Source organism: Macaca mulatta, chromosome 17, assembly GCF_049350105.2.
Source record: "Macaca mulatta isolate MMU2019108-1 chromosome 17, T2T-MMU8v2.0, whole genome shotgun sequence".
NCBI classification, from domain to species: Eukaryota; Metazoa; Chordata; class Mammalia; order Primates; family Cercopithecidae; genus Macaca; species Macaca mulatta.
The window spans coordinates 31,276,806-31,303,618 of record NC_133422.1 but is presented as its reverse complement, the minus strand read 5'-3'; the positions used below and the strand labels follow the sequence as shown (position 1 = coordinate 31,303,618).

The 26,813-nt window shown below is 40.3% G+C and overlaps 1 protein-coding gene and 1 pseudogene across 1 annotated transcript in view; one reads left to right on the top strand and one right to left on the bottom strand.

The window, feature by feature from the left end:
* The window catches only part of NEK5 (NIMA related kinase 5), a 90,208-nt gene that overhangs the window by 59,704 nt on the left and 3,691 nt on the right, over nt 1-26,813 (top strand). The window contains exons 20-22 of the mRNA XM_015121121.3: nt 2,133-2,258; nt 3,563-3,700; nt 14,281-14,398. Coding sequence (XP_014976607.3) covers nt 2,133-2,258; nt 3,563-3,700; nt 14,281-14,398 — 382 coding nt within the window. The remainder of the gene's footprint in view (nt 1-2,132; nt 2,259-3,562; nt 3,701-14,280; nt 14,399-26,813) is intronic.
* On the bottom strand, nt 18,271-18,756 carry LOC709952 (cyclin-dependent kinases regulatory subunit 1 pseudogene; annotated as a pseudogene).

Sequence of the window (26,813 nt, the reverse complement as noted above, 5' to 3'; positions counted from 1 at the left end):
AAAAAAAAAACATGGTGTAAAGACCAATTGGAGCCTTGGCCCACAACCAGCTAAGTGTCAGAGTGATGGTTCACAGAGGCTTGGCTCACAGTCCAAAGTATGCCCCCAAAAGGAAAGGAATGTGCTCATTGGAGGCCACCATGTACATGCCCACAAAAGGAGAAGGAACTGTTTGCTGGAGGCCCACTGATTGCACAAAGGACAAAGGCATTTCTGTGTTGGGCTTGCTCCCTTATCTGTGCAGCTGTGGGCATGTTTTAGGCAAGCTTCCTGTGCTAGTTCCCTTATCCGTGTCTGCAGCTTGATTTTTCAGACTGTTCTTTTGTTTGAAAGAATTCTGAGGACCTGCCCTAACTGCCTGCCTCACTGGTTCTTTCTTTCTCCTCCCTCAATATGTGGATTTATGGCTATTTCAATCAAAACCACAGTAGGATTTTATTTTTTATTTTTTATTTTTATGGTATAGGGAGATCTCAGCAGGTTGGAGAATCCTGGAGCTTCTTAAGTAGCCAAAAATTTTGAAAAAGAAGAACAGTGAAGTGGTACTTACCTTTCCAAACGTCAAAATATATTATAGAAATTATGGTCATTCAAACAATATGATAGTAGCACCCAAATAGTTACAACAGTGAGAAGAGAAAGCTAGAAATAAATCCTAGTATGTATCATAATTCAGCACAAATGAAAAGTAACATCACAAGTCAGTGTGAAAAGAAAGGATTATTCAAATAAATGCTGCTGGGCCAATTGGTTAACAGTTTGGAGAAGATTGTGAAATCAGACCCTATATAATATGATACAACAAAATAAATTTAAAAAATCATAGAGGTTATATGTAAAAAAGTTGTACATTCAAAAATGAAATAAAGGAATATAGGTAATTTTTTTTTAACAGGGAAGATCTAGCTGTTCAAAATACATAGAAAAAAAATCACAGAATTAGTAATAATTCAACTTTAACAACAAAAAGCTGTGTAGTAAAGCAAATAATATCTAATCCCTAGAAATGTCATTTTCAATAATGTATCTATTGAATTATACATTATGATTAAATAATCATAAATGTCCACAAAAATTTAGTTACAAATGAGGTCATTATATAATGGTATTATTTTTAATAGTGAAAAATCACTAGTAACCTAAAAATCTGGCAGGAAATGATTAGTTATATTACATTCATAAAGCGGAATATTATGTTTGCTTTAAAATAGCTGTATAGAAGAATATTTAATAACCTGGATATGATCTGTAGGTGATTGAAAAAAGCAAGCTCTGAGAGGACATCTAGGATGTGGTCCAATTTTTTGTTTCAAAACGAAGCAAAAACCATATGCAGAAGGGAAAAATTGAAATTGTTATAGTCTCTGGACAGTGAGATTATGGGTGATTTTTTTTTTTTTCTTACCTGATTTTCAGATTTTCTTTCTTTTTTTTTTTTTTAATTATTATATATTTTTTTGAGACAGAGTCTCGCTGTGTCGCCCAGGCTGGAGTGCAGTGGCGTGATCTCGGCTCACTGCAAGCTCCGCCTCCAGGGTTCACGCCATTCTCCTGCTTCAGCCTCCCGAGTAGCTGGGACTATAGGCGCCTGCCACCACGCCCAGCTAATTTTTTGTATTTTTAGCAGAGATGGGGTTTCACTGTGTTAGCCAGGATGGTCTCAATCTCCTGACCTGGTGATCCACCTGCCTCAGCCTCCCAAAGTGCTGGGATTAGAGGCGTGAGCCACCGTGCCCGGCTATTTTCAGATTTTCTATAGTGAAAACAGTAATAAGGAAAAAGACAGAACAAGTTATTTTTTAAATTAAGAAAATGGAACAGATTGTGTTTCTGTGGAAAAAGACTAGAGTGAAAGTTCTCATAGATGCCTCAAGGAATTTGTCCATTTGTGTCACTGATACTTCCTTAGCATTTAGCAATATTGGCTAGTCAATCAAACACTAAGAGTAAAAGTAAAACAGTGTTGACACCTTTTGTCATTTCAATCTTATTTCTGTTAGAACAAGGGTAGTCATTTTTCTGGTTTTGAACGTACCTGCTGATAAACTACCTCTGAGTTCCTAAGAACTGTTTGGGGCAATTAGTCACACTTTGACTGCTTTTGAATTAACGAGTTGTTTTCTTACACCCAGGGTTTTCCACGCAGACTGTAGCTGCTGTGGGAAACAGGAGGCAGTGGGATGGAGGAGCGCCTCAGGCTCTGCTGCAGATGATGGCAGTGGCCGACATCACCTCCACCTGCCCCACGGGGCCTGACGGTGAGTCTGTGCTTAGTGTCAGTCGTCAGGAAGGGAAGACCAAGGACCCGTACAGCCCGGTGCTCATCCTGATGTGATAGTCTACTTCTCAGTACAACCCCTATAGACTTGTATCAGACACTTTCAAATATGTTGTTTTGATATCTCCCTACTCCAAAAGAGACTTGCCTGCTAATTATCCTGGACAGACGGCCACTCTAGACATGTACATATAAAGGAGGAAAAATCCAGGATGCCACCTTCCTCGGAGTGAGGGAAAATGCATGAGGAAGGGCAGCTGACTTGATTTACTTTCCAAGGCCAGCTCAGCAACTTTTTTTGGGATTTCATAGGGTCATTTTTTTTCTACCAGTAAAATTAGAATTAAAAGAGTAGCTATCTCTACAAGATTTAGAAAGTTAATAGTTCAAAGATACATATAAATTGCTTTGAAGCCAATGTGCTATTTAAATGTTAGAAGTGTTTAGGATATGATGATGTTTTCTACCTAAATTCCTCCGTTTACATTTGAACCTCTCACATAGCCTTTCCTAAGAAGAGGATCATAGCAGGCTGGGCGCGGTGGCTCATGCCTGCAATCCCTGCACTTTGGGAGGCTGAGGTGGGCAGATCATGAGGTCAGGAGTTCAAGATCAGCCTGGCCAACATGGTGAAACCCCATCTCTACTAAAAATAGAAAAATTAGCCGGGCATGATGGCACACACCTGTAATCCCAGCTACTCGGGAGGCTGAGGCAGGAGAATTGCTTGAACCTGGGAGGCGGAGGTTGCAGTGAGCCAAGATTGTGCTACTGCACTCCAGCCTGGCTGACAGAGCGAGACTGTGTCTCCAAAGAAACAAATAAAAAAAAGCCATAACAGCCTCCAACCTCTGGATGTTATCTTCACAGGTGGTAAAGATTTTTATTACTCGTTTCCTATGTTCTTGATAACATGGGCTGAGAGGGAGCTAAAATTTGTACATGTGCTGTGAGATGAAATACGTAAGTATATCACTGAAATGAGCAATTATGTGTATAAATTGAATTTCCCCTCAATTGTCTTATTAAGTTATAAATCAATTTAAAATAGGCAAATAGAATAAAAATTTTATCATACCGATAAAGCCAGTTTACAAAGCAATGAGTGACTCTTCCCCCCATCAGCTATGTGACAAGAAGTCACTAAACTTTTCTATACCTCGGCTTCTTTATTAGTAAAATGAGAGGTGGGATTAGGTTACCTCCAAAGTTTTAACATTCTGTGATCTTATACAAATGCAAGTGAAGAAGCATTTTTATTTTTAATAACACTTTCCTCTTCAGATGGTCAAGTTATTGTGATTGAAGGCATTCCAGAAAACCGGAAACAGTGGCGGCATGAAGCTCCAGGAACTTTAATGAGTGTTTTGGCAGCAGCACATCTAACGAGTAGCTCATTTTCTGCCGATGAAGGAGAATTTGGTATGTAGTTTATTTTTAACAACATAACCAGTCCCCAGAGGAATTTTGTCAAGATTTGCAAATGCTGAAAGGGGATAAAAATATCTTCAGCTGGGAGAGAGAATTGGGACGGTGTCTAGCCTTTTCAGAAGCTGATTTTGCTCTATCCAATCCTATTCCAAATGCTACTAACAAAAGACATGAGCTTTCCAGGAGAGTGGTGTAATTTTCTTTAATGCAATCAGCTGACAACTGGTGAAAAGTTTAAGTAGGGCTAGTGGCTTTGCAGCTGATGATCTAGTATTGTTTTGCTCTACCTGAGTTAGTTTATTTCTGATAGCTATTCAGTGAACTATCCCATGGACAATAAAAATACACCATAATATCATTTGTTTTTTTCCTCCAACTTTTAGCAAGATTCTGCTTTTGTTTACTTTAAGGCAGGAGTCCCCAACCCTCGGGCTGCAGACCAGTACCAGTCTGTGGCCTGTTAGGAACCAGGTGAGTGGCGGGCAGGTGGGCATTACTGCCTGAGCTCTGCCTCCTGTCAGATCAGCAGCTGCATTCAGTTCTCATAGGTGCATGAACTCTGTTGTGAACTGTGCATGTGAGAGATCTATGCTGTGTGCTCCTTATGAGAATCTAATGCCTGATGATCTGAGGTACCTGAAACCACCCCCCTTCCCTGCCCCCATCAAAAAATTGTCTTCCATGAAACTAGTCCCTGGTGCCAAAAAGGTTGGGGACTGCTGCTTTAAGGGAAGCCAACCATCATTTTCTAAAATTTGAGGGGCCTGGATGTAATGGCTCACACCTATAATTCCAGGACTTTGGGAGGCCAAGGCAGGAGGATCTCTTGAGGCTAGGAGTTGGAAGATGCTGTGAACTATGATCACTGCTCTTCAGCCTGGCTGACAGAGCAAGAACTTGTCTCTAAAAATAAAGTTTGAGGGAAATCACATCATAATGAGGGTTTGATCTTATATTAGGTATTCAAGTGTGAAGTGCTACAAGAAAAGCTACTGCAGGCAAGCAGGGATCCCAGGAGCATCTCCACGAGTGTGAGGTCTGGGACCTGGTATTGTGGTGAAGTGGGGTTGAGCAACAAGTAGAAAAACTAAGGTACTAGATACTCTTGGAGGCTGATAAATGTTTACAGAGTTAGGCCAGGCATGGTGGCTCACGCCTATAATCCCAGCACTTTGGGAGGCCAAGGCGGGCAGATCACCTGAGGTCAGGAGTTCAAGACCAGCCTGGCCAACGTGGTGAAACCCCATCTCTACTAAAAATACAAAAATTAGCTGGGCATGGTGGCAGGTGCCTATAATCCCAGCTACTTGGGAGGTTGAGGCAGGAGAAATGCTTGAACCTGGGAGGCAGAAGTTGCAGTGAGCCGAGATCGGCCATTGCACTCCAGCCTGGGGGACAAGAGTGAGATTTCGTCTCAAAAAAAAAAAAAAAAAAAAAGTTTACAAAGCTAATTACCACTACAAAAACAAAGTAATTTTAAACTGTCAGTTGAGTCCCAACAATTAATGAATACACATTTTATAATAGCTTGAAAGAGGCTTTCTAATGGAATTTTTTTATGTGGAACAGGACATTATACTAACACATCTAAATATCTTTGTTTCTCTGAAGTACGAAGCCAAAAGTTTAAGATTATAAACTCATAATTAGTCATTAATGTCTCAGCATTATATGTTATTTGGAGATGATCTAGATAGTTAATGAATACCTATCATTTAACTTAGCTTAGCAAAACTCGAGGAGAAAAAGTTACCAAAAGGATTTAAAAAACCTTTTTTAAGTAAACACATTATAAAACCTAATTATTATTAAAACTTCTACCTGACCAGGCTCATGCCTGTAATCCCAGCCCTTTGGGAGGCTGAGGCGGGAGGATCACTTGAGCCCACGAGTTCAAGGCTGCCGTGAGCCATAATCATGCCACTGCACTCCAGTTAGTGTGACAGAGTGAGATTCCAACTCTAAACAAACAAACAAAAACCTCTTATTTCGTTACATTTATTTATTCCTTCTTAACAACTATGTTTGGAAATTTTCAGGAAACATTGGACAAATCTAGCCATCATCTTATTTCTTTATTAATCATTTCTACAGTTTGTGAATGTTAGGCCGTCACCACCAAAGCAAAAGCCCTAAGGTTAATACATGGATGTTTTGCTGATCAAATTACACTGCTGCTTTCATTAAACCAACAAAGTAGTCTTATTTACCAAAAATTTACCCAAGTTACAATAATTAAAAGGCATTTGAGTTCATTTCTACTTTTCTGATAAAATATTTCATTTAAGCACCTACTTTTTCTTTAAGCCAATTAACTACAGCTCTTTCATATATTTTGGTAGTGAAATATCAATCAAACACAGGTTCAGCTGCCCTCCGCTTGCAAAATTGAATAACAAGGACAAGGTGCAGTAGAAGGAAAGTGCCTTTATTTTTCAGTGCTAGCAGTGGGGAGATGGTTCTGGCTCCTGCCTTAATAAAACCACTTCAGAATTCTCAGGCGAAATGCTAGGGCTTAAGAAGGGGAAGTTTGGTATGGAGGGGCAAGATGGTGCAAGTCTACGAGACTTGTTCCAATGACTTGAGTTATTGCCTCATCTGGTGAATGGGCTGGTACCATCTCAGGCTTGTCTGGGCTGTAAATTAGCTGCGGCCTTGTAATCTCCTGGTGGGGTAGAATTTCATAGGCATCTGGATTGTCTCAAGATTCAGTCTCAAACTTCTAAGCAAACATAATTAGATAAGCCAGCAATGCAAGGAGTGCTTGGTGGAAAGAAAGTCAAGATTATTATTTCATTACTAAAAAGTTAATACAGAGGGCTGCAGGAGGAAAAAAATTAAAAATAGGGCACTCAGTTACAAAATCACATACACATGATACATATAAACATACACGCAGCAGATTTTATAGCTTCATAAGGCTTTCATTTGCCAGTTTTCAAATAATTTTTCCTCCAACTTGATTTTATTTTTTATTTTTTTTATTTTTTTTGAGACAGAGTCTCACTTTGTCACCCAGGTTGGAGTTTTGGCTCACTGCACCCTCTACCTGCCAGGTTCAAGCGATTTTCCTGCCTCAGCCTCTGGAGCAGCTGGGATTACAGTCGTGTGCCACTATGCCCAGCTAATTTTCCTATTTTTAGTACACACGTTCACCATGTTGGCCAGGCTGGTTTCGAACTCCTGACCTCAAGTGATCCACCTGCCTTAGCCTCCCAAAGTGCTGGGATTACAGGCGTGAGCCACCGCACCCGGCCTTAGCCACCACGTCCTCCAACTTTGGACTATCAGTCTCTTGATTACCTGTTCCATTGCCCTAAACAATTGTTAGCAAGCCAACCCTCAATTTGTACTTCTGAAAGGATGACTTTTAAGGGCCCAGAACTTAAATCTAAACACTATTACTTGCTGACCAAAAAAGGGCACAGTCAAGGTTTAGTCAAGACAAGATTGCCAAGAAAGGTGTCTGGAACAAAGGTAAGGTTTGTTATGTGAACTTTAAACCAATGCCTTTCCCATCTTAAACATTTCTGGTGGCTTGGGGTAGGGGGAGGCCTTACAAATGAAAATTTCCTTTATAGATATAATTTTTTTTTTTTTTACAAAGAGTTTTAAAACAGGGCCTAATATTTAATATGTGAAAAGCAGGCAAAACTGGAAGGCAGTGTACCTACATCTTTCAAAATCAAGGATCTCACTTCTATATTGAATCCTGGGTCCCCCACAAAGAGGGAAACACCAGGAGACTGTGCTCCTTCCTGCAGATACATTCCGCTGAGGCTGGTGGGTAACCTAATGCCAGTCAGGCTACTCTGCGGGCAGCCCGTCCCCAACAGGAGTCTTATAGCTTGGTGATGAGTGTTCCCATAACCTCCAGGTGTTCAAACCTGTCTTTTAATCTAAATGCACAAAGAAGTAAGTAGCCCCATCCAGTAATAACCATTCACTGTGTGTACCCAGAATATCTGAGATAGGTCTCAATCAATTTAGAAAGTTTATTTTGCCAAGGTTACAGATGCATCCATGACACAACCTCAGGAGGTCCTGATGACATGTGTCCAGGGTGGTCAGGGTACAGTTTGCTTTTATACATTTTAGCAAGACATGAGACATCAATTACTACGTGTAAATTGTACATTGGTTTGGTCCAGAAAAGAGGGACAATTGAAGCAAGATGGGGGCGGGGTGGGGGGAGGGCTTCCAGGTCATAGGTAGGTAAGAGACAAAAGTTTGCATTCTTTTGAGTCCTTGATCAGCCTTTCACTGAATACACAATTTAGTCTGGCTCAGTGAATCTGCATTTTTACATAAACAATAGGACAGAAGCAATCAGATATACATTTGTCTCAGGTGAGCAGAGGGATGACTTTCTGTCCTGCACCTGTGGAGATCAGCTATCAGTTTACATTGCCCAGGTGAAATTCAACAGAAGAGTTTTAGGGTAAAGATCCTGAGGCCGACACAACAAATACAGTAAACACAATTCTTCAGTACTCATTCGTATACAACAAAAATTAGCAAAAAGATTAATCAGACATCCAAATTAGTGAGCTTGATTTCATGAATATATTTATAGCTATATTTATACTTATATCTATAGCTTCAAATGTTAACCTTATCCAAATGTAGAGTATATATTCTTTTTTTCATAAAAACATAAATATATTAATAATAAATTTAATCAAATTGAAAAAAAAAAAAAAAGATCCTGAGGCCTACAAGGAACTTCCTTGTGGGCAAATTGTGAGGAAGGTATGTAGCTTTATCATGATTGTAGCTATCTCATTTAGGAATAAGACCGGAGGCAGGTTTGCCTGATGTAGTCTTTAACTTTTCTCTTGCCTTAGTGATAAATCGGTCCCGAGATTTATTTTCCTTTCACAACTGCAGCCGCTGTCAGCCACTTCCAAAAACCATAGCTTTTATCAGTGACTTGTCAGCCATTGCACACACAAAAATCAATTCTCTCTCACAGTACAATGTAATCTCTGGTACCCCAAAGTCAGATTGATGAAGTAACTTACTGCAAAAGACAGTAGAGCTTTAGATCTGAGAGGAACCTGCCCGTGACTTCACTAGGAAAACAGACCAACCTAAGAAGGGATGAGTGGCACCTTTTCTGCATTCCTCGGGGGGTCTTAGAGTCATTAGAAGTCTCCTGCAGATTCCTCCACGTGTTATTGAAAATGGCAAAAGGAAGGAGGAGCCAGAAGTGGAAGGAAATAGAAGAACAAGTTGTACAGGAGTCAATTTGGGGAGTTTTTTAAGCTACCTAAAAGGCCAATGAGAAGTTGTACATTTTTCTCAGTAGAAGTCATGCCAAAAAGATAGGAAGCAACTGAAAAAGAAATTTCTGGAAACAGCATCCAAAAGAAGAAAAAGCAGAAAAGGCCTTTAAAAAATGTTTATAGCCTAAATATTAAACTTTTAATTAACCTGCCTTCTGACCACAGAGTTCTAAAAAAAAAAAAAAAGCCTCTGTCTTATAATTCTTTGTGGTATGATTAAAAAACGAACACTAGGGCCAGGCATGGTGACTCACGTCTGTAATCCCAGCACCTTGGGAGGCCGAGGCGGGCGGATCAGGAGGTCAGGAGTTCGAGACCAGCCTGACCAACATGGTAAAACCCCATCTCTACTAAAAATATAAAAATTAGCCGGGCATGGTGGCACATGCTTGTAATCCCAGCTACTCAGGAGGCTGAGGCAGGAGAATCGCTTGAACCTGGGAGACAGAGGTTGTAGTGAGCCGAGATTGCGCCACTGCACTCCAGTCTGGGCAACAGAGCGAGACTCCATCTCAAAAAAAAAAAAAAAAAAAAGCAACCCAACCAACCAAACAAATAAAAAACAAAACTTTCCAAATCTCTTACTGGATTTCAACCAGGACAAAAATAAAATAGGTGTCCCATTCAGTTTGTCTAGTTCTGAAACTAGCTCTTTTTTTTCCCAATTGTGCACACAAAATGAATTAATTTAGACATTTGAAAGGATCTCATTTTGGCTACTGCTGCTTTTGACCATCCTGGGTTAGGTGAGTTCTGTTTCCTAGATATTTACAAGAGGACACCCCATAAATGTTATACATAAGTCCAGCTGGTGTTTTACTTGCTCACTCGTGGAGCTCAGCTCTTGAGACAGAAGTCTTGCCGATGCCCCTGGCCGAATAAATCCCTTCCTTCTTTAATTGGGTGTCTGAGGAGTTTTGTCTGCCGCTCGTCCTGATACAGAAATGTGGAAGCAGCTTTGGAACTGGGTAACAGGTGGAGGTTGGAACAGTTTGGAGGGCTCAGAAGAATACAGGAAGATGAGGGAAAGTTTGGAACTTCCTAGAGACTTGTTAAATTGTGGCCAAAACACTGATGGGGATATGGACAACGAAGTCCAGGCTGAGGAGGTCTCAGATAGAAATGAGGAACTTACTGGGAACTGGAGTAAAGATCACTTTTGTTATGCTTTAACAAAGAGGTTGGATAGTGCCCTTTCCCTAGGGATTTGTGGAACTGTTAAATTGAGAGAGATGATTTAGGGTATCTGGTGGAAGAAATTTCTAAGCAGCAAAGTGTTCAAGATGTGACCTGGCTGCTTCTAACAGCCTATGCTCATATGTGTGAGCAAAGAAATGATCTGAAACTGGAATTTATATTTAAAAGGGAAGCAGAGGCTGGGCGTGGTGGCTCATGCCTGTAATCCCAGCACTTTGGGAGGCCAGGGCAGTCCGATCACCAGGACTTCGAGACCAGCCTGGCCAACATGGCGAAACCCTGTCTCTAATAAAAAGACAAAAATTACCTGGGCGTGGTGATGTACACCTGTACTTTCAGCTACTTGGGAGGCTGAGGTGGGAGGATCGCTTGAACCTGAGAGGCAGAGGTTGCAGTGAGCCAAGATTGTGCCACTGCACTTCAGCCTGGGCAATGGAGTGAGACTCCGTTTCAAAAAAAAAAAAATGTAGAGGGTAAATTTATGTTATCTGTTTTTTATCATGTGATGAATACATATTTGGTCTCTGTTTCTTTTTCCTAGGATACAGCTCCTAAAGCCCTTAGAATCCTTGAAGTAGTAAGAGTGTCTTTTGCAGGCCAATGGGATGACTGGTGGTTGGGGGCCCCTTGACGGTTTCAGGATGGGGGCTGGTCATGAGAAAGACCAAGGCAGGATTAAGATTGGAACTTTCAGCCTCCTTCCCCCTATCTCCAGGGGGACAGAGGGGCTGGAGACTGAGTTCAATCACCAATGGCCAATGATTTGACCAACCATTCCCTGGTAATGAAACCTCTATAAAAACCCCTATATGGCAAAGTTTGGAGAGCTTCTGGGTTGGTGTGCACATCATGTGGTGGGAAGGTGGCGTACCACAAACTCCACAGGGACAGAAGCCCCTGTGCTTTGGACCCTTTGCCCAATGTACTTTTCCATCTGGCTTTTCATTTGTATTTTTAATAATAAACCAGTGATAGTATTTTCCAGGGTTCTGTAAACCATCCTAGTAGACTGTTAACCTGAGGAGGTTGTGGAAATCCCCAACCATGCAGCCAATGCAGACAGAAGTGTGGGTAACTTGGAGACTTGCTACTTGAGACTGGCCTCTGAAGTGAGAGCAGTCTTCTGAGACTGATCCCTTCTTTAACCTTTAACCCTTGGAGTTCTGGGTAGTTAGTGCTGGAATTCAATTGAATTGTAGGACACCCAGTTGGTGTCAGAGAATTGGTTGATGTGGGTGAAGCAGCACTATTGTCTAGGGTAAATACCCGAGATTCATTGTCTCACGGCCATGGAAAACTAGGACGTGGACAGACCCCACAGTGAGGTTAAAAGCAGAAGTTTACTAGGTGAAAGTGTGGCAGGATGAGCCACGGACAAAACCCCTCAGACACTGAGATAGTGAAGGGAGTGGCTTTAATCAGCTGGGAGCATCAGCAGGCTAACGTCTTATATCCGAGCTCTTCAGGTGCTCAACTTCTGTCCCTTTTAAGGGCTCACAACTCTAAGGGGGTCCGCGTGAGAGGGTCGTGATCGATTGAGCAAGCCAGGGGGTACATGACAGGGGCTGCAAGCACCGGTGGTCAGAGTGAAACAGAACAGAACGGGAGGTTTCACAATGTCTTTCCATACAATGTCTGGAATCTATAGATAACATCAGTTGCTAGGTCAGGGGTTGAATTTTAACTACCAGGCTTAGGTCAGGCAGGCCCAGGCCTGGTTTCGGGTCTGGTTCCTAGGCGCTGGGCTACCTGCCTTTAGTTTTGCTTCTTTTTCCTTTTCTGAGTATAAAACAATATAAAACAATATGAGAGGGTCTCTCTCTTCCCTCAAAAGAAAGAGAAAAGCTCTCTGCTACAGAGAGGGGTCCTGGAGAACATGGGTTGCTGCTTCCACAGTGAAATGTATTTTTATAGATGAGCTTCAGGGGGCAGCGTCTGTCTGATTTACGTAGGGCATGAAAGATTAGTTGAACCAGGTGTACCATTTGCATAGCACTTGAAGAAGCTGGCCACCCCAGCCTAATCTTTTATTATGCAGATGGGTTCTCTGCCTGGCTGGTACCATGTTGCCTGGTTTTTCACTGTACATGTGGTGGCAAAGAAAAGGGAAGATGGAGCCTCCATGTTGAACATATCTGGCTTTAAGGTAGCCCTTTTCCATTGGCACAACTGCTAGCATTCACCTGTGCAAGCTTCCAGCTTGCTTATCCATGTCTGCAGCTCAATTTTTCAGGCTGCTCTTTGTTAGAGAAGAAATGATTTGGGGGCTGCTTTTTGTTAAAAGAGACATTCCGCTGAGGACTCTGTTGCCCTTACTATCAGTCTAAATAATTTCTTTTTATCTCTTGTATCATGGGGGAAAAAATGTGTATATATTTAGTGTCAGAAGTGTTGTAAGTGAAAACAGTTCAGATACAGAAAAAATAAAATTTAAATTTAAAATGGACATCAGGGACTCAAAAAGTAATTCAAGAGTCCCTGATTGTCTCATGAATTGTTTCACTGTCATGCGCGTCCATGTGAAGAGATCACCGAACAGGCTTTGTGTGAGCAACATGGCTGTTTATTTCATGTGGGTGCAGGCGGGCTGAGTCCGAAAAGAGAGTCAGCAAAGGGAGATAAGGGTGGGGCCGTTTTATAGGATTTGGGTAGGTGAACGAAAATTACAGTCAAAGGGGGGTTCTCTGGCGGGCACGAGTGGGGGTCACAAGGTGCTCAGTGGGGGAGCTTTTTGAGCCAGGATGAGCCAGGAAAAGGAATTTCACAAGATAATGTCATCGCTTAAGGAAAGGACTGGCCATTTTCACTTCTTTTGTGGTGGAATGTCATCCGTTAAGGCGGGGCAGGGCATTTGCACATCTTTTGTGATTCTTCAGTTACTTCAGGCCATCTGGGCATATATGTGCAAGTCACAGGGGATGCGATGGCTTGGCTTGGGCTCAGAGGCCTGACATTCATTATGGTGTTTTTGTTTGAATTAGGATCCAAAAAAGTTTGATATGTCCAAAAAAAGTAATTCATAGGAGGAGTTAGACTAGATATGAAGAATTTTAGTTATATTGTATCCAGTTTATTTCACTTATATTTTTCTTATAAATGTGCAAGAGTGATGTAGGATTAAGAATGTATACTGAGAAGAGTCTAAAAGCATTCTTATACTAATTTATATTCATAAAATATAAATCAATGATTTATATTTAGGGAATATAAATTCTAAAGGCTAAGAAAACATGTCATTTCATTGGGAACATTTTATTTGTGATTGATATATGAAATAAAAGCAAATGATATATGAAATAAAAGCAATTGTAGAATCTTAGGGTAGTTGAGGGGGTGCTGCATTGCTATAAAGAAATATTGATCAGCCTCACCAACATGGTGAAACCCTATCTCTACTAAAAATACCAAAATTAGCTGGGCGTGGTGGCATGTGCCTGTAGTCCCAGCTACTCAGGAGGCTTAGGCAGGAGAATGGCTTGAACCAGGGAGGTGGAGGTTGCAGTGAGCCGATCGTACCACTGCACTCCAGCCTGGGTGACAGAGTGAGACTCTGTCTCAAAAAAAAAAAAAAAAAAAAAAGAAATATTGTACTATCTTCAGTCTAGTCCTTTTCCCAAGAGAGAAAGAAAAGCACATTTTAAGTAAAAAAAAAAAAAAAAAAAAAAAAAAACCTGCAATACAAAACAAAAAAGATGAAGGTGTGTGTGTGCTTTGGGTTTTCCCTACAGGCATTCATGGTGAAGCCTAACCATGGTGGGATACTCAGATTATAGAAACAGTGGATAATAAGAGTGGTTCAACTGTGGTAAATCTTTTTTTTTAACACAAAGATTTTAAAAATTTTTCTAATACAGTGAAATTATCTACCCCAAAAGTGGAGGTGTTTTATCTCTTCCTATCTGACCCTTATTCCTGTCACTTTTTCTTGTCTGCTTGTGTTATCATCCCTTTCTTATTCTCTGTTTTGATGGCAATGGCTAAAAGGTTTACCATTATATTGATGTTCACTATCAGGTTTTTGGTATATGGCCCTCATTGGGTATATAGGCTGGGATGCTTTCATATCTTTCTCTGTCATTTCTTTAGCAATGGGAACATTAAAACAATGGCTACCCAAAGAAGAAGATGAAGGGAAGGTAGAAATGGTCTCTGGCATTGAAGTAGATGAGGAACAACTAGAACCAAGATCTGATGATGATGATACGTAAGTAGATCATTTGCCGATACCTAAGTCAAGCACTGGTACAAAGTGAAAATGCTGCTGCTGAGACATTCAAAATAGCCAACTGAGACCTAGCTACAAAGATCAAGTTTTACAATGCACGGGTTTGGTTCTGGGCTCCCCATTCTTCTCCAACGGCATCATTTTCTACATTGGCATCAGTGATATTCTGTCTTAACTTCCATGGCTTCCATCGTAGCTCCTGATACCTGGTGGGGCTAGTCCTCACACCTTGTGCTAGTCTTCACAGCTTTTTCTTCAAAATTATCTTAACTATTGTTGCCCTTTCCTCATCATACACTGTATATCAAGGTTGTCCAAGCCACAGCCCAGGACAGCTTTGAATGCGGCCCAACACAAGTTTGTAAACTTTCTTAAAACATTATGAGATTTTTTTGCAATGTTTTCTTTTTAGCTCATCAGCTATCATTAGTGTTAGTGTATTTTATGTGTGGCCCAAGACAGTTCTTCCAATGTGCCAGAGAAGCCAAAAGATTAGACACCCCTGCTGTACAGCTTTGCATTCTCTTACAAAGTATGAGAAACTTTGTTGGGATTTTGGTGGGAATGACATTTTATTTATTGATTAAATTATGGGAATTGGCATATTTGGGATTTTGAATCTTTTAAAATTATTATTATTATTATTTGAGACAGAGTCTCACTCTGTTGCCCAGGCTGGAGTGTGGTGGCACAATCACAGCTCACTGCAGCCTCGAACTCCTGGGTTCAAAGCAATCCTCCACCTCAGCTTCCTAAGTAGCTGGGACCACAGGCACATGCCACCATGCCCAGCTAATCTTTTTCATTTTTTGTAGCGATGAGGTCTTGTTATGTTGTGCAGGTTGGTCTTGAACTCCAGCTTCAAGTCGTCCTTGCACCTTGGCCACCAAAAGTGCTGGGATTACAGGTGTGAGCCACTGCACTTGGCCTAAAAATTATTTTTAATTGGCAAATAAAAATTGTATTAATATATACTTACGGTATACAACATGATGTTTTGAAATATGTACACATTGTGGAATAGCCAAATCAAGCTAATAAATATATGCATTACCTCACATGCTTATCGTTTATTTGTGGTGAGAGCACTTAAAATCTACTGTCAGCAATTTTCAAGTATACAATAAATTGTTATTAACTATAGTCACCATGCTGTACCATAGATCTTCTGAAATTATTCCACCTGTCTAAGTGAAATTCTGTACTCTTTGCCCAACATCTCCTGGCTTTCCCTTCCACCTTCTCCCACTCCCAGCCCTAAAAACCACCATTCTACTCTCTGCTTCTTTGAGTTCGATTGTTTTCGATTCCACATGTTAGTGAGCTCATATGGCGTTTGTCTTTCTGTGTCGTCTGACTTATTTCACTTGGCAGAATGCCCTCCAGGTTCATCCATGTTGTCACAAACGCCAGAATTTCCTTCTTTTTAAAGGCTGAATGGTATTCCATCCTGTATATATACCACATTTTCTTTATCCATTCATGCATTGATGTGATTATGAATCTTAACATCCATAAATATAGTATAGCTCTCTATTTATGTCTCTCTTTTCTTTGTATTTTTAAATATTTTTATAATTTTCTTTATGGCATAGGTACCACTTAATTTTGTTGTTGGTATTTTATTTTATTTCATTTTTTTTTTGTTGAGACAGTCTCGCTTTGTCGCCCAGACTGGAGTGCAGTGGCCGGATCTCAGCTCACTGCAAGCTCCGCCTCCCGGGTTCACGCCATTCTCCTGCCTCAGCCTCCCGAGTAGCTGGGACTACAGACGCCCGCCACCTCGCCCGGCTAGGTTTTTGTATTTTTTAGTAGAGACGGGGTTTCACCGTGTTAGCCAGGATGGTCTCGATCTCCTGACCTTGTGATCCGCCCGTCTCGGCCTCCCAAAGTGCTGGGATTACAGGCTTGAGCCACCGCGCCCGGCCTGTTGTTGGTTTAAATGGGATTTTTTTGTATTTTAATTTTATTTATTTTTTATAGAGATGGGGTCTCACAGTGTTGCCCAGGCTGGTCTTAAACTCCTGGGCTCCAGTGATCCTCCTGTCTCAGCCTCCCAGAATGCTAGGATTATAGGCATTAGCCACTGTGCCTGCCTAATTTTTTTAAATTGAAAAATGATGATTTTACATATTCATGGGGTACACAGTGATGTTTCAATACATATGAAGTATAGCAGTCAGTTCAGGGTAATTAGCATATCCATCATCTCGAACATTTATTGTTTCTTTGTGTTGGGAGCACGTAATAATCCTCCTTCTAGTGATTTAAAACTATATACCATATTACTATTAACTATAGTCATCCTACAGTATTGTAGAACACTAGAATTTATTCCTCTTATCTAGCTGTAATTTTCTGTCCTTTAAAAAATTCCTTTTTTCCTCTTGTGTTTTCAAATTTGCTACTGCTAGTGTATAGAACACTACTGATGTATCCTGTAACTTCACTACACTCTCTTATTAGTTCTAAATTTTGGAGTCCTTTGAATTTTTAAAATTTTATTATAATTTACTTAACATTTGTTTTGAGACAGGGTCTTTCTCTGTTGCCCAGGCTGAAGTGTGGCAGCATGATCATTTTCACTGCAGCCTTGAACTCCTGGGCTCAAGTGATCCTCTTGCCTCAGCCTCCAGAATAGCTGGGACTACAGCTGTAGCATGCCACCATGGCCAGCTAATTTTTTTGTTTTTTGTAGAGATGGGGTCTTGCTATGTTGCCCAGGCTCATCTTGAACTCCTGGCCTCAAGTGATCCTCCCACTTGGGCCTCCCATGAAGTAAACTGTGAGCCAAATGCTGGGATTACATCATGAGCCACTGCACTTGGCCCATAATTTACTTTTAAAATACATCCCAAATTTTTTAAGTAGACCATTTTCAGTCCTCCTACTACCTACCTCTTTATATCAGCTACACAGTCCTCCTCCCTACAGTCAACCAATCTAATCTGCTCCTTGTGTATACTTCTCCAGAGGAATTCCATACAAATATAAGCAAAAACATATTTCTTGTGTAAATGTATCTTTTTATATAGATGGTTCCATAGTGCACTGTCCTGTAATTTGCTTTTTTTTTCATTTAACAGTATATTATGTTTAATACATATTATTGTTTCAAAAACTAGCATATGTATAGTTTAAATTTCCAGAACAAAAAGTATTGGGTCAAAGAGCATGTACACTTGTAAACTGGATATCATAAAATTGTCCTTCACAGAGTTTACACCTATTAACATCAGTGTATAGAAGTGTCTATTTCCCCATTCTCTTGCTCAGTGTGTTATTAGATTTTTGGATTATTGGATAATTGATAGGTTAAAAAAAGTCAGTTCATGATAGTTTTAGTTAGCATTTCTTTTATGAGTGAGGTTATCTTTCCATATGCTAAAGAGCCATCTTTATTTCCTCTTTCAGGAAAATTTGTTCATGGGCCATTTTAAAAATTTAGGTATTAACACTGTATTGATTTGAGAACTTTCAGCACTTTAGGGAAATTAGTCTTTTTTTTTTTTTTTTTTTTTTTTAAGATATAAAAACTTCCTCTTTAATCAAGGCTTTTAACATGAACAGATTTCTTGAATAAAATGGAAAGTTTCCAGTACACTGAAACATAAATCCACAAGTCACCATACATACAACACCCGGCAGGAAAAAAACAAAAACAGCAAGTTTACATGATCTCTGTTAACAGCCATGGTCTCAAACTCAGATTCTCTATCTGCCAAGTGTGTTCTGGATACAGAGCACATCGTGGCTTCTGGGGTCACACTCAGCTGAGGCTGTGGGTCCACAGAGCACTCATCTGACTAGGCTATGGTGGTGGTGGCTCTACTCAAGAAGCAAAGCAGTTACCAGCACATTCAAACAGTGTATTGAACATCTTTTAAATATCAAAGTGAGAAACAAGAAGGCAACATAATAATATTATCAGAAAGATGTTAGGAAGTAAGGACAGCTGTGTAAAGCTTGAGGCTGAAAAGTAGCTTGCCAGCTTCATTTCTTTGGCTTCTTGGGTAGTGGGCGCCGGAACAGCAAGATGTGAGGTTCTGGTTCCTGGATCATATAATGGACCCATCCCTGACTCTGCTGAACGCCAAGATTCCTCCATTCAGATTCAGACATCAAATGAGTTTTAGGGACCAGCTTGGCTATGTCCTTGGGCAGCATGACATGTCGATACTCAAACTCCTCGTCGTCGTATTTGTCCGAATAGTAAATCTGTTTGTGCGACATGATCGCTCGGTTTGCTAGCCTTCAGCCCCGCGCCGCCAACCTCCCGGAAATTAGTCTTTTATCTGTACCATGATTCAAAAATATTTTGCTTAGTTTTTGCCTTTTATGTTGTTTATGGTGACTTGTGCCCTGTTATTTTTATTTAGTTAGATTTATCAATTATTTTATAAAACAAAGAATCTAGGGTTTTTTGTTTGTTTGTTTGTTTTGTGAGACAGGGTGTCCCTTTATTATCCAGGTTGGAGTGCAGTGGCGTGATCGCACCTTACTGCAGCCTCGACTCCCTGGACTCAATCTAACTTCCCACTTCAGCCTGCTGCGTAGCTGGGACTACAGGCATGTTTCACTATGGCTGGCTAATTATTTTATTTTTTATTTTTTGTAGAGATGATGTTTCACCATATTGCCCAGACTGGTCTTGAACTCTCTTTTTCTCTTTCTTTCTTTCTTTATTTTTTTTCTTTTCTTTCTTTTATTTCTTCTTTTTTAACATACAGGATCTTACTTTGTTCCCCAGGCTGGAATGCAGTGGCCCGATTATGGCTCACTGTAACCTTGAATTCCTGGGCTCAAGTGATCCTCCTACCTCAGCCTCCTAAGTGGCTGGGACTATAAGCATGCACCACCCTGCCCAGCTAATTTTTTTGTTTTTTTGTAGAGACAGGGTCTTGCTGTGTTGCCCAGGCTGGTCTTGAACTCCTAGACTCAAGTGATTTTCATGCCTTGGCCCCCCAAGGGGTTGCGATTACAGGCATGAGCCACTGTGCCTTGTCAATCCCAGGATTTTAAAAGTATATTTATTATTTACTTTTCTTGATAGTAAAATATGTTATTCCTCTTTAACTTTATTCATATTACACTACAAAGTGTGGATCCAATTTTTTTTTTTGAGATGGAGTCTCGCTCTGCCGCCCAGAGTGGAGCGCAGTGGCACGATATTGACTCACTGCAACCTCCGCCTCCTGGGTTCAAGCAATTCTCCTGTCTTAGCCTCCTGAAGAGCTGGGATTACAGGTGCACGCCACCATGGCTGGCTAATTTTTGTATTTTTAGTAGAGATGGAGTAGCACCATGTTGGTCAGGCTGGTCTCGAACCCCTGACCTTGTGATCCACCCGCCTCAGCCTCCCAAAGTGCTGGGATTACAGGCTTGAGCCACCATGCAGGCCCCAACTTTTTTTTTTTTTTTTTGAGACAGAGTCTTGCTCTGTTGCCCAGGCTGGAGTGCAGTGGCACGATCTTGGCTCACTGCAAGCTCTGCCTCCCAGGTTCACGCCACTCTCCTGCCTCAGCCTCCTGAGTAGCTGGGACTACAGGCGCCTGCCACCATGCCTGGAAATACAAAAAATAATTTTTTGTATTTTTAGTAGAGACGGGGTTTCACTGTGTTAGCCAGGATGGTCTTGATCTCCTGACCTCGTGATCCGCCCGCCTCAGCCTCCCAAAGTGCTGGGATTATAGGCGTGAGCCACCGCGCCCAACCCCCCAACTTTTTTTTTCCCCAAATAACTCCTCACTTACTCCAGCACCATTTGCTTAAAAAGGTTTTTGATTCTGGCTGGACGCAGTGGCTCACGCCTGTAATCCCAGCACTTTGGGAAGCCAAGGAGGGTGGATCACAAGGTCAGGAGATCGAGACCATCCTGGCTAACACGGTGAAACCCCATCTCTACTAAAAATACAAAAACATTAGCCGGGTGTGGTGGTGGGCGCCTGTAGTTCCTGCTACTCGAGAGGCTGAGGCAGGAGAATGACCTGAACCCGGGAGGTGGAGCTTGCAGTGAGCCAAGATCGCACGACTGCACTCCAGCCTAGGGGACAGAGAGACTCCATCTCAAAAAAAAAAAAAAAGATTTTTGATTCTAATTTGAAATGCTGCTGTTATGGTATATTTTTATATGTATTTGCATTCAATTCCTATTCTTTCTAGTCTAATTATTGATTTATAAACACATTGTTTATGATATAGTTTATTTTGGGGGGCTACATCCCCTAAATACTCTTTTTCAGAATTTTCAGGCTTGTTTTGCTTATTTTTCCATATGAACATTAGAATCACCTTGTCTAGCAAAGAAAAGAGGAAAAGAAGGAGTTTTTCTTAGCCTCCTTGCTAGCAGAATTTTGGAACCCAAAGGCCTCTTTTCATTTCATACTGTCTGTGTCCCTTTCTGTCCAACCTGGTTATGCTTCTCTATATATATTTCTTTCAGAAATCTTACAGATCTCTGCAAATCTTATTGGGAGTCACTTCGTTAGATAAAAGCCAGACCCTTTGATATAGGCCCTTCTCTCTTTTGGGCTTTGACTTAGACTACTGAGGAACAATACCCTTAAATTGCCTAGAAACCCTACTGTTTGAGAATAATTTTGAGACTCATTCATGTTGTTGTATATATTGATAGTTCATTTCCTTTTTATTGCTAAGTAGTATCCCATTGTGTAGATATACCACAATTTGTTTGTAGATTCACCTGTTGGTGGACATTTATGTTGTTTCCAGATTTTGGCTATGAATATTTGTGTATATGTCTTTATGTGAACATAAGTTTTCATTTCTTGTGAGCAAATACCTAGGAGTGGAATGGCGGAGTTGTATGGTTGGTGTATTAGGGTTCTCTAGAGGGACAGAAGTAATGGAATATACTTCTCTAGAGGGACAGAATTAACGTAATTTTTTTTTTTTTTTTTTTTTTTTGAGAGGGAGTCTCGCTCTGTCCCCCAGGCTGGAGTGCAGTGGCGCAATCTCGGCTCACTGCAAGCTCCGCCTCCTGGGATCATGCCATTCTCCTGCCTCAGCCTCCCAAGTAGCTGGGACTACAGGCGCCCACCACCGCGCCTGGCTAATTTTTTTGTATTTTTAGTAGAGACGGGATTTCACCGTGGTCTCGATCTCCTGACCTTGTGATCCGCCCGCCTCAGCCTCCCAAAGTGCTGGGATTACAGGCGTGAGCCACCGCGCCCAGCTGAATTAATGTAATATTAAGGGGAGTTTATTAAAGTATAACTCACACAGTCACAGGGTCCCACAATAGGCCATCTGCAGGCTGAGGAGAAAGGAGAGCCAGTCCGAGTTCAAAACCGAAGAACTTGGAGTCCGATGTTCAAGGGCAGGAAGCATCCAGCATGGGAGAAAGCTGTAGGCTGGGAAGCTAGGCCAGTCTCTCTTTTCACATTTTTCTGCCTGCTTATATTCTAGCCGTGCTGGCAGCTGAATAGATTTTGCCCACACAGATTAAGAGTGGGTCTGCCTTTCCCAGCCCACTGATTCAAATGTTAATCTCCTTTGGCAACACCCTCACAGACACACCCAGGATCAATACTTTGAATCCTTCAATCCAATCAAGTTGACACTCAGTATTAACCATCACAGTTGGTAAATGTTTAACTTTTTAAAAAATTACCAAACTGTTTTCCAAAGTGGTTATTCTATTTCACATTCCTGCGAACAGTGTGTAAGAGTTCCAGTTGTTCAACATCCTTACCAACACTTGGTATGGTCAGTTTTAACATTTATAACCCATCTACTACGTGTGAAGTGGTGTCTTTATAATTTTAAAATTGTTTATATATCTTTGCTACTAGTCCTTTGTCAGATATCTGCTTTGCTAACATTTTCTCACCGTTGGGGTATTTGTGTTCATTTTCTTTTTTTTTTTTGAGACGGAGTCTCGCTCTGTCGCCCAGGCTGGAGTGCAGTGGCGCGATCTCGGCTCACTGCAAGCTCCGCCTCCCGGGTTCACGCCATTCTCCTGCCTCAGCCTCCCGAGTAGCTGGGACTACAGGCGCCCACAACCGCGCCCGGCTATTTTTTGTTTGTATTTTTAGTAGAGACGGGGTTTCACCGTGGTCTCGATCTCCTGACCTTGTGATCCGCCCGCCTCGGCCTCCCAAAGTGCTGGGATTACAGGCGTGAGCCACCGCGCCCGGCTCTTTCTTTTTTTTTTGAGATGGAATCTTGCTCTGTCACCCAGGCTGGAGTGCAGCAGTGTGATCTTGGCTCACTGCTACCTCTGCCTCCGGGGTTCAAGCCAGTTCTCTGCCTCGGCCTCCCGAGTAGCTGGGATTACAGGCACCTGCCACCATACCGGACTACTTTTTGTATTTTTAGTAGAGACGGGGTTTCACTATCTTGGCCAGGCTGGGCTTGAACTCCTGACCTTGTGATTCACCCACCTCAGCCTCCCAAAGTGCTGGGATTATTGGCATGAGCCACTGCACCCGGCCTTAATCACTTTTTAAAAAAAATCTGGATTTCTAATGTATTTGTACTTCGGACAGGGACTATCATCTGAATTTTAGTGATTTTAAAGGTTTATTGTACTTCTTTTACTATTGAGCACAGGGTCAATTTTATGCCTGTTACAAATGCATATTCTTACTATTTGGGGAGTATATATGTTATATGTAATTATTATATCAAACTTAAACATTTTTTGTTAACATGTTCTGTAGCCTTTTTAAAACAAAACATCACCTCCTAATAGAGATACATTGAAATCTTCAACTGTGTTTGTGGTTTTGGTGATTTCTCATCATTTGGTCTCCTTTTCATTATACTTTAAATATGTAGAAGCTGTGTTCTAATTTATGATTGTTATATCAATTTGGTAAAGTGTCCCTTTTCTACATTGTCACTTTTTGTTCCTATTAATGCTATTTGCATTAAATTCTATTTGGCCTGATACAGATATTATTATTCCAACTTCCTTATTTTTTTAAGTACTTTTATAATATGTATTTTACTATTCTTTTATTTTCATCATTTCTTTGTGGATTTTGTTATGCTGTATTTCTTATAAAGTGCATGTAGTCGGTTTATGTGCTCCTTGCCATGTGAAAATGTCTTTTAATGTTAATTTAGTAAAATTTATTATAATTGTTGACAAATTTGGATTTCACTCTACCATACCATTTTGGTTTTCTATTCCTTATCTTTTCTCATTTCTTTTTTACCGTTCTTTCCTAGCCTTTTGTTGGTTGACAAACTTTTCTATATTACTTTTTCCCCTCTATAATAATTTTGAAGATACAGATTATATTTCTAATCTTTTAATGGTTAGCTTTTATACACTACCTACAAATTGATCTAACAAATTCAAAAGTTGCTCAGTATTCCTTCCTTCCTCCCAAATATGAAAAGCACAATTTAAATAACCACAAAACCCTTTTATTCTGATATTTTTAATATATAATTTTACTTAAAAAGCTTTTTTATTATTAAAAATTTCAAATATTTATAGTCCAAGTAGAGAACAGCATAATGAACCCTCATGTACCCATCATCTAGCTTCAACAATTATCAACATTGTTTCTTTTCTGTCTTATGTCCCCCCCCCACTTTTTTTTGTAAGTGTGGAATACTTTAAGTCTCAGACATCAAATCATTTCATCCAATTTTACCTTTTTTGAAACAAAAATATTATATTATTACATGCATTAATATATACATATTCTCAAATGTAACTCACTTTGCCAATTTAGTTTATCATTTTTCTGAACTTGCCATTTTTTTTCTATCCCATGCTTTCCCTCTGATTTCAGTTTTTTTCTTGTTGATGTATATTCTCTATAATTATTTATGATATGTCAGTGAGTAGTAAACTTTCTTATTTTCCTATCAAAGATTGTTTTTGTTTTGCCTTCAGTCTTTAGCAGTAATTTTGCTGGGCATATAATTTTAGGTTGACAACTGTTTTTTCTCCTGGCTTCTATTATTGTTGATGACAAATCAATTATCATCTCATTGTTTTTCCTTTATAGGGATGCTAACTTTCTCTCTGATACTTTTATAATTTTTTTTAATTCCTTACATTCTTATGTTTCACTATGGTGTGTCTAGGTCTAAAAATGTCTTTTATCCTGTTTGCTTCACTTTCTTTTGAGAATACATGACTTTCTTTAGTCCTGGAAAATGTTAATATTTGCTTTTCTTATTGCCTCCATTTTGATCCTCCAATTAGATATTAGGTGTATTTTTTATCTTCTCAATTATCTCCAATAGTACCTAATTGTACTTTTATATTTTTTATTCTCTTCTTTGTTCCTTTCCAGGTGAATTTTTTTTTTTTTTGAGACAGTTTTGCTCTTGTCACCCAGGCTGCTGTGCAGTGGTGTGATCTTGGCTCACTGCAACCTCTGTCTCCTGGGTTCAAGTGATTCTCCTGCCTCAGCCTCCCGAGTAACTGGGATTATAGGCATGTGCCACCACAACCAGCTAATTTTTGTATTTTTAGCAGAGACGGGGTTTCACCGTGTTGACCAGGCTGGTCTCGAACTCCTGACCTCAGGCGATCCACCTGCCTCAGCCTCCCAAAGTACTGGGATTACAGGCGTGGATGAATCCTTGAATACTGTTTTCTAAGCCTATTCTGGGTACCATCTATTGAGTTTTTAATTTAAATGATTATACATTTCATGCCCAAGATAATTATTTTTTCTTATATTTATATAGTCTTGTTTCATTAATGCATAATGATTTCTCATAATTAAAAAATTTAAATGCTTTGCTTTAGTTTATCTTTTTGGGCATACTTACTTTAGGAGACTTATCAAAATCCTCCTTAAAAAATAATTTCCTCTGGAGTTAGTTCATGGTCCAATTTTTTTCTTTTATTAATTTTATGCCATCTGTCTTACCATTAGATTTATTCAGGTGTTAAGAATTTTAGTTTGTGGGCTCCTTTTGTTTTGGAGGGTTGAAAATTGCTTTTTCTTCATTTCTTTCCTCTTCTGTGTACCTCCTAAATATCTAGCAGGGTCTTCTTCCTTGGGTCCCCTCCATTCTTGCTAGCTGGAACCCTCGAAGAGCAAGTGTGGTCTCGAAAAAAAAGACCAGTAATGTGGCTGGTATGTTTTAGCCCAATCTCTGGAAGAAAAATTCCCCCTAAGACATTTATAACCAGAGATTTGACTTCACTTGTGTTTGGAGCTTGAATTACAATACTTGTATGGGCTGGAAACATCTGTGTTGAGAAATTAACACTAAAATTAACAAGAAGGGGTGGTAATACTCCTGGGATTTTTAAAAGTAAATATAAGACACTCTGGAGGGATAAATGTTGGATTTTTTCACTAAAGCACTGGTGAAGATGAACTTACAATTGAACATTTAAAAACAGACACCACTATGAGAGATTGCAAATAGAACAAATGCTGATTAGACCATAAAGAATTTCAGATAATATAATTATCTTAGAAAGACTATAATATTGTATATTTAAAATTATTTAATTTAATTAAATTGAGGAATCCAAACATAAGAAAAATATAGTCCCTCAGTAAAGAGCAGGAAGATTCTCTTAGCCTGTTTGGGCTACTCTAACACAGTACCTTAGACGAGTTAACAAAAATGTCAGAAATACACTTCTTCTAGTTCTAGAGGCTAGGAAGTCCAAGATCAAGGTGCTAGTAGAGGCTGGGTGCGGTGGCTCACGCCTGTAATCCCAGCACTTTGGGAGGCCGAGACGGGTGGATCACCTGAGGTCAGGAGTTTGAGACCAGCCTGGCCAACATGATGAAACCCTGTCTCTACTAAAAAATACAAAAATTAGCTGGGCATGGTGGCAGGTGCCTTAATCCCAGCTACTTGGGAGGCAGAGGCAGGAGAATCGTTTGAACCTGGCAGGCGGAGGTTGCAGTGAGCCGAGATCCAGCCATTGCACTCAAGCCTGGGGGACAAAAGCGAGACTTCTCTTGAAAAAAAAGTACCAGTAGATTTGGTGTCTGGTAAGGGCTAGCTTTCGGCTCCATACACAGCACCTGCTAGCTGTGTCCTCACTTGGTGGAAGGAGTGAACAAGCTTCCTTGGGCCTTTTTTATAAGGGCACTCATCCCACTCATGAGGGCTGGGCTCTCATGACCTAATCACCTAAAAGCTCCACCCCTTAATACTATCACTTTGAGGATTAGGTTTCAATACCTGAATTGGGAACAGGGGCACAAACATTCAGACCATAGCAAAAATTTTTATAATTAACTAGAACTTCTGGAAGTTGAAAAAAAATCTGTGAATAGAAATTAAAATTCAACTGATGGTTTAAAAAACAGAATAGATACAGGTAATGAAGGAGTTAGTAACTGGAAGATAGGTCTAAGGAAAAACATGATGGAAAATGTGATGGAGAAGTTAAGAGGCATGAAGTCAAATGTATATGAAAAGGAGT